Genomic DNA, 13554 nt, shown 5'->3' with positions numbered 1-13554 from the left:
CAAAGCCAATATAAAGCAAAATGAATGTAATCGACTTTGGACTATGGGTCAGTCAGTACATAGTATGCTATAGAAATTCAGAGAAATAAACAAAGAAACTTTTTTTAATGTATAAACTATGACATTTACAGTAGCACACGAGAGCAGAAAGAAGGCTGACGAAAAGCAAGGAAATAGCTGAAACATATGATTCACTTTACCCAGGCTGATGGCCAACCAAGCGCTATGCAAAAATAAACACAGGACTCCACAGCAGGTTCCCAGAATGTGTTTATTTTGGGGGAGATGACAACATTTTTTGAAATATCACAGCACTTTAGTTTGATTCATATGAAGCTGTAGCAGGATATAAATCACTCTCCTGAGGCATGTTGGAGGTAGAAATGCCTGTTTTGCTGCATGTTAGGAACAAATGGTGGCACTACAACACGCTGAAAGATCAGGTTTCCATAGTGTACATATTCTCAGATGGTCAAAGTGCAGGAATAGATATTTCATTCAATATTTATCTTAACAAGAACAAATATGAACAGTGGTGGAAGAAGTACTCAGATATTTTACTTAAAGTGCTCATATTATGCTCATTTTATTTAGAGGGTGTACCAGAATAGGTTTATGTGATTTAATTTTCAAAAAACACTATATTTTTTGTTGTACTGCACATTATGTGTTGAGCTCACTGTTTTAGCTACTGAGTGAGGCATCACACTTCTGTTCCATCTTTGTTCGGAGTCGCACATGCACAGTAACTAGGTCAGGTCACTACTAGCCAGTCAGTTGTAGTTGCAGCATATGAGGGCGTGCCACACCCCGATTGGTTGGGGTTAGGCATTGACCTCAAGTGGTTAAGGTTAGATTAACCAATTGGTCAGAGGATAGGACCTGAACAAATCCGTTACCTTGTGTAAGCATCGATGCCTGGCCAATAGTAGCATGTGAATGCTATTGAAGGGCGGGTCCCTCCTAGAATTTGCATGGGTTCCATAATAACGCAGCATTATAATATGTGTTACAAAGTGACTAGTGTTTGTCACGGTAGTAAAGGCTGGACTACAATAGAGCTGTTTGGAGCAGTTGGTGAACAGGGTTTTCTCTGGAAGATGGTAAGTCCCTTTGGGGTGGACTGTGGGCTTTTCACTTTGTAAACCTAATACATGCACAAAAGGATATATAACACAATAAAGGAAAGGGAAAAAGCCTCATAATATGAGTACTTTAAGTAAAAGTGACAATACCACAGTTACTGTTAGTAAAAATCCTGCATTCTTAATTTTAATTTTAGTTTGAAAATATATTTAAAGTACAAAAAGTAAAAATGCTTATTATGCATATACTCAATTTCACAATCCTATTATATTGTTGACTTATAATTATTTATGCATTAAAGGCTCAATGACTTTTATAAAAAAAAATACTTTATCATTGCTGAAACTGCTATATCCTGACAGTAGCAGTACAATTGAACCAAAGATATGCTACAAGCTGCAGTAACAATGGTTTTATTTTAATGTTGAATCAAAGGAACTGTTAAAGTAAGTGAAAAGAGGTTCCTTAGTAATGAGCCCATAGTAATCATTCAATTCTGCAGCTCTTTTTGTACCCACAAGATGGCAGTACATCCATGCTGAATCCTAATATGGTGGCTTAGTTGAAAACCATGGCTATATATGGTAATAATCATAACCCCTATATATTTCATTTGAAAAAGGATGTATGTTTTTAGTATGTAATAACATGTTTTTCTGCAGTATGTATTTGATAATAATGTTTTAGAGCTGTTTGCATTGCTACAAACACCTATACAATGTTATGCAATCCAGCACAATAGTCCAGCAATTACAGTAACAGGACTTTTTGTTAGAACTTTGTTGGACTTTATTCAACCTTATGACATTCATGTTATTATTATGTTTATTGTGTCAGAAACCGTACAGGTGAACACTTCTGTATTCAGATTACAATCTGCACAAAGCAACTGTTCACACTAAACAGTCCAATAATCTAATTAACCAGCTTTCAACCCTGAAATAACATTTTCTCCTCCTTTATTTGCTGTTAAAGTCTGGGTTTGATCATGTGAATGATCTCAACACCTTGGAGATCATTGTCGTCCTTTTTCAGTGTTGTTTTAGTGTGTGTGTGTGTGTGTGTGTGTGTGTGTGTGTGTGTGTGTGTGTGTGTGTGTGTGTGTGTGTGTGTGTGTGTGTGTGTGTGTGTCACTGTGTGATCTGATCCTATACAGAGAGAATAATGTTCACCAGAGGAATGTTACAATACAGCAACAGGAGACCCCATACTCTATAACAGTAAGAGAGGACTAAGAGATACGTAGTTGACCTTTACAAAATGGCGTGTTTCTGTCTGTGTGTGTAAACCGGGTTTCTAGTTCAGCCGGGCCTACGCCTTGCATTTCTCAGGGGTCTTCACTTTCTTTTCATTCTGTCCCTCCATTGTTCCTGCTTCCTCCCGCCGGGCTGTCCTCAGGTGAAGCCAGATTCTCACATCGCTCAGAGTGCATTGTATCCACACTCAATGGGATCACGGTAAAGACAGCAGGGTGCCTGTTTCCAGCCCTGCTAGCCAGTTACACCAGTTTGTCCTCCCAGTTTCACCTTACAGATCAGACGAAGACCTGAGGAAGTTGATGTCACTGTTTGGACGTATGAGGCCAATATACTGTAGCTCTAAAAGTCAGTGTGTGTTTTTCTGTTACAGGAAATGAATCAAGTGTCCCAACGTACAGCTGCTGTTTGCAAACTTGCAATGCTGCAGACAATAAACTGCATTTAAAAAGTTGATGCCGACTTGTTTAGTTTATGTGCACCACAGTTCTTTTTTCCACTCATCATCAAGGTGTCAAGTTGCATCCTCCTCCTTGTTGCTACAATCTATGGGTTGGACATACCAACAGTGGCTCCACCCATCCAAAAGTCCATCCAAACTCACCTGTGAAAATCTGGTCCAGCAACAAACAACGGTCACTCGCACCATCAGGATTGAAACCCGACCGAGCAGCACAACAGAAGACCTATTGAAGAACTGAGCTTGATGTAAGTACTATGCTGTCCTTTCTCCTTTGATTTTACTCATCAAATCAATGACTTTATGTCACAGAATGAGCGACAAGGTTTTCAAATTTCAAGCAGATTTAAATTTCACAGCTATTCTGACGCTATTCTTGAAATCTATTAGATCCTCTATATTGTTCTATGTACTGTTTAAATAACAAGAACAGAAACATCATGCTTAATATTTAGCACTTGTAGTTTAACCAACATCAGTCAATTGACTCACCACAAGGCCCATTTGGTAGCTGTCCTGAGAGATGGATTACTGAACGAACCTACGTTTAAAGTGACTGTAAACATTTCTTGTTTGAAAGTCAATCAAATGCCTGCAAAAAGACACAAAACAACTACAGAGATGCAAAATAACTACAGATGCAAAATAAAGGATAGATGCAAAACAATTACTAAGAGACACACTACAGACAGAAACAAAAAGACCACAAAGAGACACAAAATTACTGCAGAGATGGTAAGTGGCCACAAATATGCATAACATGACAGAGAGACACAAAACTGCGGATACAAAACTAGCATGAAGAGATGCAAAACGACTAAAAAGAGAAACAAAACAATGCCGCAATGCTGTCTCTTTTTTGAGCACTTTGAGGACTTTTTGTCCATGTTGATTTAAAAGTTGATTAAAAGTTAATTCTTGAACTTCTTTTCTGTTCATTCTTGTCTGCTGCAATAATCAGTCAAATGCATACTTAAAGCCAAGGTTTCTGATTTTGTCCTGCACATTGAAACAAAAGTTGTATCTGTACTTGTAGATTAGCAGACATGTAGCTTCATAAGAGCACTGATTCAACTTTCATCTTGATCTTCCGCAGTGGACACCATGGCCTCCACACACTCTGTGCGCAGCTACTCGGTGCGTCAGCCCTCCTTCTCCAGCATGTCTGTGAGGGACAGCGGACGCAGCATCCGCTCAAAGCCTCCCGTCTCCATCGGCACGCTGTCTCTGTCCCGCTCCCTCTCAATGGGCAATGGCCTCAACATGCTGGGCTCCAGCCTCTCCTTCAACGGCCTCAGTGGCTCCGCCAGCGGGAAGGAGACCATGCAGGGCCTGAACGACCGGCTGGCCAACTACCTGGACAAGGTGCGCTCGCTGGAGAGGTCCAACGCTGAACTGGAGATGAAGATCAAGCAGCTCATGCTGGAGAAGGCTCCAAAAGGGCATGACATCGAGGGGCTCATGGCCCAGGCACATGCCATCGGGCAGGAGGTCAGTGTTTGTAGAACAGAATTAAGAACTCAAATATCTTTCAGGGAGCATTTGATTTCACCCCAGTGATTTTAATGTGTACATGTTGATGTAGTTGATGGGCTCGACCTAAGATTAACACCTATGTTAAATCAGGTAAAGTCTATATATAAATCTTCTTAGTCACATATTGAATATGAAAATGTAATGTTGAAACATTGTACAGTAATGGTACTTTTACATAATGCATCTTTTCAGTGTGCAGGTGCCTTTTTTTCTTCAGATTGTGTTCGCCTTTTTACCTACTCACCTGATATCATATTGGGATGCCCATACACTTTCTTGAAGCACCTTAAAGAGTCAAATGCAAGAAATATGTATAGGGTTGTTTGATACAGCAGAAATGTAACTTTCTCGACATTAACCAGCAAAGCCGCTGAAGGCAGCGAAATGACAATTTTTGCATATTGACACATGGGATAATTTGCAGTTGTTTAAAGGTGCTCTAAGCGATGTCACGCGTTTTTTAGGCTACAACATTTTTTGTCACATACAGCAAACATCTCCTCACTATCCGCTAGCAGCCTGTCCCCAGGACACACTGTAAAAAAACGAGATCTCCGTAGACAGCCCAGGCTCCACAAACGGCAACAACAACAAACTGCGCCAACCTGCAGCACGAAACATAACATAACAAACAAACAGTGTTCAGGATGAGGTGGAGGGAGGAGCGAGCTAAACGTCAACAAGAAGTGACGTCACCCAACATCGCTTAGAGCGCCTTTAAAAGGGTCCATCTTTTTAATAAGGTACTTAGTTGAAGGCAGTGATGAGAACTGGAACACAAAGCTCCTGCAGCCAGATGGATTTGAATGTTCTGGGTTTTTTAGTCAGACCATGTATGTTTTTACAGTAAATAAACCAGCACACTTACAGTATAAAAAGTGCATATCATGGCCGGGTTGGCTCAGTTGAATGAGCAGGCGCATGCACCTGCTCTACCAACTGCACATATACATAGAGGTTTATGCCTCGACGCAGAGGTCCAGGGTTCGAGTCCGACCTGTGACGATTTCCTGCATGTCTTCCCCCTCTCTCTCCCCTTTCTCACCTAGCTGTCCTATCCATTAAAGGTGGAAAAGCCCCAAAAAAAATAATCTAAAAAGTGCATATAATCTGTAAAACTTGATGCTAGATCTTCATCAACTTTCCACCATGTTCCCTACTCAGGTGAGAAAGAAGACGTTGGAGAACGCCCGTATCATGCTGGAGATTGATAATGCCAAGCTGGCAGCCGATGACTTCAGAATCAAGTGAGTGTCACACAGAGATTCCTTTCTTGTACTTGCCTGTGAGTGTTCACATGGGAGCGCCAGACTGCAGAGCAATGTGAATAAATGACCTTTATGTCAGGCTGCGAAATAGAAGGCCCATTCCCACGGTGCTCAGGCACTCGCAGGAGACAAAGATTGCCATCAGGGAGCAAAGGATGTGATAGATTGCGCAGGTCAGAGAGACATCGTCAGTTACTGAAGTCCAGAGTTGGCAAAGTGGAGCTGGTAAAGGAAAGATGGTGGAGTCAGAAAACACCCACCCACTGCTTATGTTTTTCACAGTGTGTTGATGGTATGTTCTGTGGCCTGATGTGAAGGAGTGATACATCAATTGGCAGTGATTTATGGTTTTAGTAGCAAAGTGCACGTGTACCTCACATGCAGATCTTTGCATGACATTGCATTTTATTTTTCACACGTGTGCATCCATTCCGTGACTATTTCATGAGCGCTTTTATGAATCCTGTGCTTGTTTGCGCGAGTTGCACTACCTCCAGTTTATGTCTCTAATCTATAATCATCAATGGTGGAAAGTTATTAAGTACAGTACAATTTCAAGTTACTTGTACTTTACTTGAGTATTTCCATTTTATGCTATAATAATATAGTATAGTAGCTACAATAAATTATAATATTTTTTTACTATAATATACTATATTTTGCTGATAATACTTTACACTTTTGATGAATGAAGTATTTCTACAGTGTGGTATTCATTTTTTTATCTCAAGTGAACAATCTGAGAACTTTTTCCACCGCCGATAAAACAGATGGGTTTCTGTTGTTTTAATAAAGGTATTTCCAATATCTTGACAAACTCTTTTGCACATTTGGATCGAAGAATATTCATATAGTCACATATAACTTACGAGTCTATTTCTAATCCAACAAAAAATGGCAGTAGGAAGTGACATATATCCATATATTGTAAAAATAACATGAATTAACATTGTTTGACAAAAACATTTTCAAAGGATTGAAGGCTTTAAGATGTGATTGAAACTATTGTGGGGAAAGATAGTAAGTAATCCTTAAATCAAGATGACTTTTTCCAAATTACAGTTTCCAAAAAGGCTTACAAATCTTATAAATATTGCAGTAGATGGAATTTTTTTTTCATCCACACATACATACATTTTTTAAGGATGCTTACATTTTGTATTGAATTACCTTTTGGGGTATTGTAAAATCTGCAGAGATTTATGTTAACCATGTCCGACATGGAATGAAAATACATGAGATGCAATAACTGAGACTAGTGTTGCGTCCATTCTTCTTGTTTGAATCCTCCACTGTGTTTTTCCTGCAGATGGGAGGCAGAGGCCACCTTGTGCCAGTCGGTGGAGAGGGACTGTCAGGCTCTGAAGAGAGCAAAGTCTGACCACGACCAGCTCATCGCCACTCTGCGAGGAGACCTGGACAGCCTGAAGGAGGAGCTCTACTTCCTCAAGAAGAATCACGATGAGGTGAGATTCCCTCTAGAAGAAGGTCAAGTCAGATATGATCAATGAGTGTTGACTCATCAAGATAATCATTTTACAAGTTGTCAAGAGTAGTCTTGTTTAAATATAAGATGTATTTGAAGCACAGTGGGTTCTCTAAAGCTGCACAAAAACCAGTTTCAAGCATATCATATCAGCAACATAGTAGTAGAAGGTTTTAGTATCTGAAATATGATAATGTTAAGTGTACGCTCAAACCCTTTTTCCTTGTAGACACAATGCTTCAAAATAGCAAGACAACACCCATGTACACAACACACACAAGTATTTGAGCCCATCCAGCCACTGGGATTATGTGTGTTTAGACTGTAAGGTGTGGTATCCAGGATGTGGACTGAAGACTTGACTAAAGACAATGGAGTTTTTTGTGTTGAATACGTATCTTGTACACGCTGAGACGATCAAAACATGTAAAAAGAAAAAAGAAGGAGTTAATCAGGAACAATTAAAGTTGCAGGATTGAAGCTGCATTACAAACTGGTTGTAAAAACAAAAATGCTTAAAACACAGAAATATTGTTCTTTAGTCTTCACTTGTTGACACTTAAAGTTACTAGTTATCTTGCATACTAAGATTTTACTTAAAAATATAAACAAAAATATATATATAAATATGATGCATTTTTCAATGCTTATTGAATAACTTCAGTCCTTAACTGAGCACTTTAATGTCTTATTTTGTGACTGTAGGGCTGTAAGAGCATTCCAACCTGTTTTTAATGCCAATTAACTAATGTTTCAGGCATTTTCTAAAACAATATATTTTCATAATTCTATTGTAGCAAACTGTAATATTCTTTCTTGATTCAAGCTACAGAAATACCTTAGACTATTTTTAAATATCCTTACTATCTTTCACTTGTTTTATTAAAATGAGGTTTGCAGGACTTAATCATATTGATAATAATATATAATAATAATAATAATAATAAATCAAACACCATCAAATAAGCCTCTTTTTTGTATAATGAGTAGCCTACTTTCAATTTGATACTTTAAGTAGGCCTACATTTTTCTGATAATACTTAAAGTCCTGCATTCAAAATCCCACGTAAGTGAAAGTACTGAAGTATTGTTATAGTGTAGTATTTACCTTTACTTTTACTAAAAGTAAAGGCTCTGAATACTTCTTCCACCACTGGGTAGTAGATAAGTTAGACACCGCCAAATTCAGATGTTAACAGACAGCCTGAGAGTTGTCCAGGGTGTGAGTTGGACACTATAAGATGTTGCAGCATTAAACACTGCTTTGCCTTCCCCCTCTTTAAATGATCACAGGAGATGAATGCAATTAAGTCTCGTCTGGCCAACGAGCAGGTGACTGTGGAGGTGGATGCAGCTCAGGGTCCTGATCTGGGGGCCATCATGGCTGAGCTGAGGGTCCAGTATGAGGGCATTGCTCGCAAGAACAAGGATGAGGCCGAGACCTGGTACCTCAAGAAAGTCCGTCACTGCACAAATCTGTTCTTATTTTTTCATTGTATTAATACATGCTTTTTGTGGTATTATACACTACATACTGTACATTACACTATGCATTATTTTGATGTGTGTGTCTCCAGTTGGAAGCAGTGCAGTCGGAGGTCAAAGAAAGCAACGAGGCTTTGCGTTGTGCCCAAAGTGAGTTCAGCGAGCGACGACGTTTCCTGCAGGCTCTGGAGGTCGAACTCAACAGTCTTCGGAAGCAGGTACATTACTGCATAAACACATGTTACAGGGGTGTAGCCCGAACATGTACTCACATGTTTCTTCAGGAATAATACTTAACCTCTCAGTCAAATACCAAATAGCCTCAGCAAAGTCTTTTTCTTGCAGGGATAAATCAAGAGCTCAGCCCCTCCCTCTTCTCTTCTGCACACATGTTAGACATGTTATCTATAGATTACAGCTGTTTTCTCCTTGTCAACAAAGCTTTTAGCGGAACAATGTACACTGCAATTTCCTTCTGCTCCAGTAATCAATCAGTGTGATAAGACGTAGAGTAGAGCCAAACAAGCCAATGTGTCTCTGCTACATGTGAACACAGGTCAAACATCAGCATATGGAGCTGTTCAGTGGACGAAAATATAGCTCATGGATGTTTGCCAAATAATGAGCACACAGTATTGAATGCAGAGATATTATGGCGCTGACAGTCTCTAGTGTCTCTGGTTGAGTGGTGATGGGGCTGGATGATGGATGAGCTCAATAGGTAAACATACAGTACAAAACAATACTGGGTGGTAAAAACTCCACAGGGTACCTTAAGGCCACATCAGTGTTTACCTTTAGACTATTCTACCATTTAAAGCTTTAGTGCATAACTTTTTTTATATTATGGAACGCCCGTTTCATTCCGAAAATTGTGTCGTCCAGCAACTTTCCCGCACAGAAAATCAAGCGAAAATAATTACCTCGTCTGAAGAGTCCATCATGTTTTTTTAATCCTCCGTGTCCTCCTTGGCTACTAGCAACTGCGTGGAGGAGGGGTATGGGCTGTGCGCGATCACGGAAGGCTTGTATCACGTGGATGTGCCGACAGTTTTGTTGTCATTACTTAGAATTCCTCATGAAACAGACAGAAACTACGCACTATAGCTTTAAAGCTGCATGAATACTTTTATAATAACAATGACTATGTGTAATGTGATAAGCACTGAACGTTACCTGCATGCTCTGTTAACAGGTAGGTGTGTTGGAAGGAAACCTGGGGGAAACGGGGCACAAGTACTCAGTGGAGATGGACAATCTTCAGAGCACACTGACCCAGCTGGAGGATGAGCTGTCTCACCTGCGTTTGGACATGCAGCGCAACAAGACAGATTATGAACAGCTGCTGCGCATCAAACAGAACCTGGAGATGGAGATTGCCACCTACAGGAGGCTGCTGGAGGGGGAGGAAATGTAAGTGAGAGCTGGGAAACCACAACCAATACCTTTTCATCTTTTCAAGCAAGAATTTCAGTGTAAATGTGTTTGCATGTTTTTTTTCTAGTGCCAAAATACCACCATAGAATCCAGAAGAGAACTGTAAAGATAGTATTTTACACTTATTGATACCTGTTGGTAGTTATTTATGCATTATTAGTCTTTGAGTATTAACTAGTATTGCTTTTTGCTACATAGGAGTACATGTTGTTTGTCGTTATCCTGACTATGCATGTATTGTACACCCTACATGTAGTAGTTGGTCATTTAGGGATGTAGAATACACTTACTTACCCTGTTTCCACCTGGTATTAAAATCCATCCTGAGTGATCCAATCACAAGTGGACAGCTCTAAGTACAGGTGTGAATGCACCCAGGATGCATTGGGAACCGACCACATTCAGAGATGGTTTAGGCCACATATGACCACATTCTTATAGCATTGTGCATGCATATTCATCCTGGTACACATTAAGGGCCGCCTACTCAACTGTGAGTGGAACTACATACTCATTCAAAGTATTTCTCATGTCACAGAAACCACCTAGAGTGGATTATGCGTTTTGTACTATCGGTGATGTGTTGGGGGTTTTTGTTCCTGTGCTGCCTGCTATTTTATACCTTGATGGATTTCAAAACCAGGTGAATACAGGGTTTTACTAAGTAATTAGATAAAGCAATCATTACCACTTACATGACTGTCCGGTAAGGTCTTTATGCTAAGCCGAGCTCAATCTTCTCATCTAACTCTCGCCAACAAAGAGAATAAGCGTATTTCTTTAAAGTGTCCTACTTGCATCAGATATTGAGTGAACATGTATGGTTAGCTCTATGCTTGCTCTTTTGGATTGACATTGATTTAATGTTGTCATATCGTTTTGTCCTACAGGGTGAAAGAAACACCTCCTCCTAAAAGTAAGTTCAGATTATTTTATTTACTGAATGCCATCAAGGACCAAATGTGTACTGCAAGGATTATTTGTATAAAGTCTTCTCTACACCCTTATTCACATGGTTGTGTTATAAATCTGGTCGGAGGTTACTTGTCGAAAAACCACTTGAGTTGGTTAGCAGTGGCTTGTTGTTAGAAATACAAAAAGGATGAAAAAGAGAAGAGATTGTTTTTGATAACTTCTATTTTTCACTCTTATTAGATCCTGTGTGGGTATCAATTAACCAAACCAAACAAGGACAGAATTCATGTGCATAAAAGGGATTCTGTAAAACTTAGGAAAGGATTGGATGCTCCTGCATGCTCCTGCAGCACCTGTTTTCTACTGTAGTGGCCTACTATTGTATTTTCTGTCTGTAACAGGCCCTAATATTGGTCTCCGCTACTCTTGGATTGTACCTATCTCATAATTCTACAGTCAACAACATGCTGCAGGAGAATCCGATCCTTTCCTAAGTTTTGCAGACTCTTCTATTTTGCCCACATAAATTCAGTCCTTGGGCGTGGTTGCTCGATATCAACACAGGATCTGATAAGAGTTAACAAAAAACAGCACCAAGCAAATAATGACTCGCACAGTGAAAGTTGGATTCACCGACATTCGATCTCTTCTCTTTTTCATCCCTTTTGTATTTTTTGGCATAAACTCGGTCAACAAAAGTAGTTTACTGACATTAGGTTACAATTGAGGGTATTGATGGCCAAAGTTGTTAAAATATTACATTACGGTGCAGCCTCATAACCTTAATATGGCAAAATAATACTACAGACATTGTATTGTTATTAGATTACCGTTATGTTATTTTTAAGTGCTGGTCTAGACAAGAAAGATCAAAGTGTTTTTTTGAAAAACTCTGGTTTAATTCTGTGTCACAGAAGACCCCGATGTAAGGACCAGGAAGATTGTAAAAGTTGTCACCCAGACCATGATCAACGGCAAGGTGGTGGATGAGTCCAGTGAGGTGGAGCAAATCGAGGAGCGCAAAAAATGAGCCAAAGTGTGTGAAGAGAAGAAGCAGTGATGTTTCATAAACTCAAAGTGCCTGCCGGCTGTGGTTTAAATTTCACCACAACCTTCTTGTTATCTTTCTTATTTTATGTCATGTTTTAATGCCTTCAGCTTGCCAAACAATAGACTAAAATGGAAATGAAATAATACTTCAACCTGAAATATAATAGTCATTTTCAGCAACATGATATTTGTCTGTACATATAATATCACTGAAATGGAAGAAGAAACTCAATATCGAGATGTAATGAGAAAAATAATCTGTGTGATAATAAAATCTACAAAGATGTATCTGTTGATTGTGCTGGGTCTTTGATAATAAAACATTAACCTCATTTGATCCAACAAAACTAAATCTCAACTCAAGGTCTAACTACTGTAGCTTTTTCTCTGACTTTTAACCACCTCACAGTCATCCCGAGCAGATGGAGTTTGCTTCAGTTGTCATCAAAATGTGAAACATCTGGAAAAAGCTAGTGGGTCTGTATTTTTTCAGTCAAACTGCTGTTTTCAACGTCAAGAATGAACTTTCAAAATTGTTTGGATTTTAAGAAATACTTTGTATTTTTAGGAAATACATTTACTTTCTTGCAGTGTTAGATGAGAAGATTGATACCACTCTTATGTCTGTATAGTAAATATGAAGTTTGTTGCTCATCTTAGCTTAGCATAAAGACTGGAAATGGGGATACAGCTAGCCCGGCTCTGTCCAACACTACCAGCATCTCCAAAGGTCACTAATTAACATGTTATATCTGCTTTGTTTGACTCAAACAGAAAATAAAGTGAAAAAAAGTCTTTTTGCTAAGCTAAGCTAACCAGCTGCTGGCTTTAGCTTCATATTTAGTACATAGACATGAGAGTCTTTGTTATCTAAGTCTTGGCATGAAAGCAAATAATTTAAGTATTTAAAAAAATGTCAACCTTTTTCTTTAACACTTACTGAAGCTTTTGGAAAATGTCTTCATCTTGCGCATATCTTGTATCTATGTGATAGTTTCACTGTGAAATAGTTATGGGAGTAATGTAATGAGCTGTAGTTGTATTTTAGAAACTTACACAAACCAACCAAAGCATCTGTATAGTGTCAATAAAACACAGTGTTTAAAAATATGTGTGTCCCTGTTCATTTTTAGAGAGATTATTAGCTTAAACTGAAACTTAGACTGATACTCAAGGACAAAAATAGGACGCAGAAACAAAGAAACATGATTCTGCACCTAGAGGGCAGAAACTGCAAAACAGACCTAGTATCGAGTAACAGGCTTTTGTGTATACCGGTGTTGTTTTTCAGGGTTTTTTCTCTGTGAGTTTGTATGCACATGTACATACAGCTTAGAGGAATTAAAGTAATGTTGGAGCGTAAAGTCACTGAATACTGAGAATGTATATCAGAGGGTGACTGTGTCAGGTTAGTCAGGTTCCATGGCAACATGGAGATTGATTCCACAGTTAAACAATAAAAGTTTAAAATTGAGTTCCACAGATGGTTGTGTTTGCAGTGGTGGACTGTAAATACATTTACTCATGTACTTTTCCTTAAGTGCACATTTGTGGTACTTGTACTTTAAGTATTAA

General features: G+C 39.0%; 1 protein-coding gene across 1 annotated transcript; it reads left to right on the top strand.

Moving 5' to 3' along the window:
• The first annotated feature begins 2947 nt into the window (after positions 1-2947).
• On the top strand, positions 2948-13067 carry krt1-c5 (keratin, type 1, gene c5). The gene is made up of 9 exons (XM_078251286.1): positions 2948-3050; positions 3899-4293; positions 5503-5585; positions 6916-7072; positions 8386-8550; positions 8670-8795; positions 9773-9990; positions 10905-10930; positions 11844-13067. Exons 2-9 carry the CDS (start codon positions 3907-3909, stop codon positions 11957-11959), a joined length of 1278 nt encoding a protein of 425 aa, XP_078107412.1. The 5' UTR covers positions 2948-3050; positions 3899-3906; the 3' UTR covers positions 11960-13067.
• Positions 13068-13554: the final 487 nt, after the last annotated feature.

The sequence above is a fragment of the Sander vitreus genome, chromosome 5 (genome assembly GCF_031162955.1).
Source record: "Sander vitreus isolate 19-12246 chromosome 5, sanVit1, whole genome shotgun sequence".
NCBI lineage: Eukaryota > Metazoa > Chordata > Actinopteri > Perciformes > Percidae > Sander > Sander vitreus.
The sequence above is the reverse complement of the archived record's forward strand: the minus strand, read 5'-3'. Positions and strand labels throughout refer to the sequence as shown.

Excerpts from the sequence above, each read along its gene's own strand:
- krt1-c5 (XM_078251286.1), top strand. The coding sequence starts at position 3,907 with ATGGCCTCCACACACTCTGTGCGCAGCTACTCGGTGCGTCAGCCCTCC. Across the intron at positions 4,294-5,502 it reads CACATGCCATCGGGCAGGAG|GTGAGAAAGAAGACGTTGGA; the intron begins GTCAGTGTTTGT and ends TTCCCTACTCAG. Across the intron at positions 8,551-8,669 it reads AGACCTGGTACCTCAAGAAA|TTGGAAGCAGTGCAGTCGGA; the intron begins GTCCGTCACTGC and ends GTGTGTCTCCAG.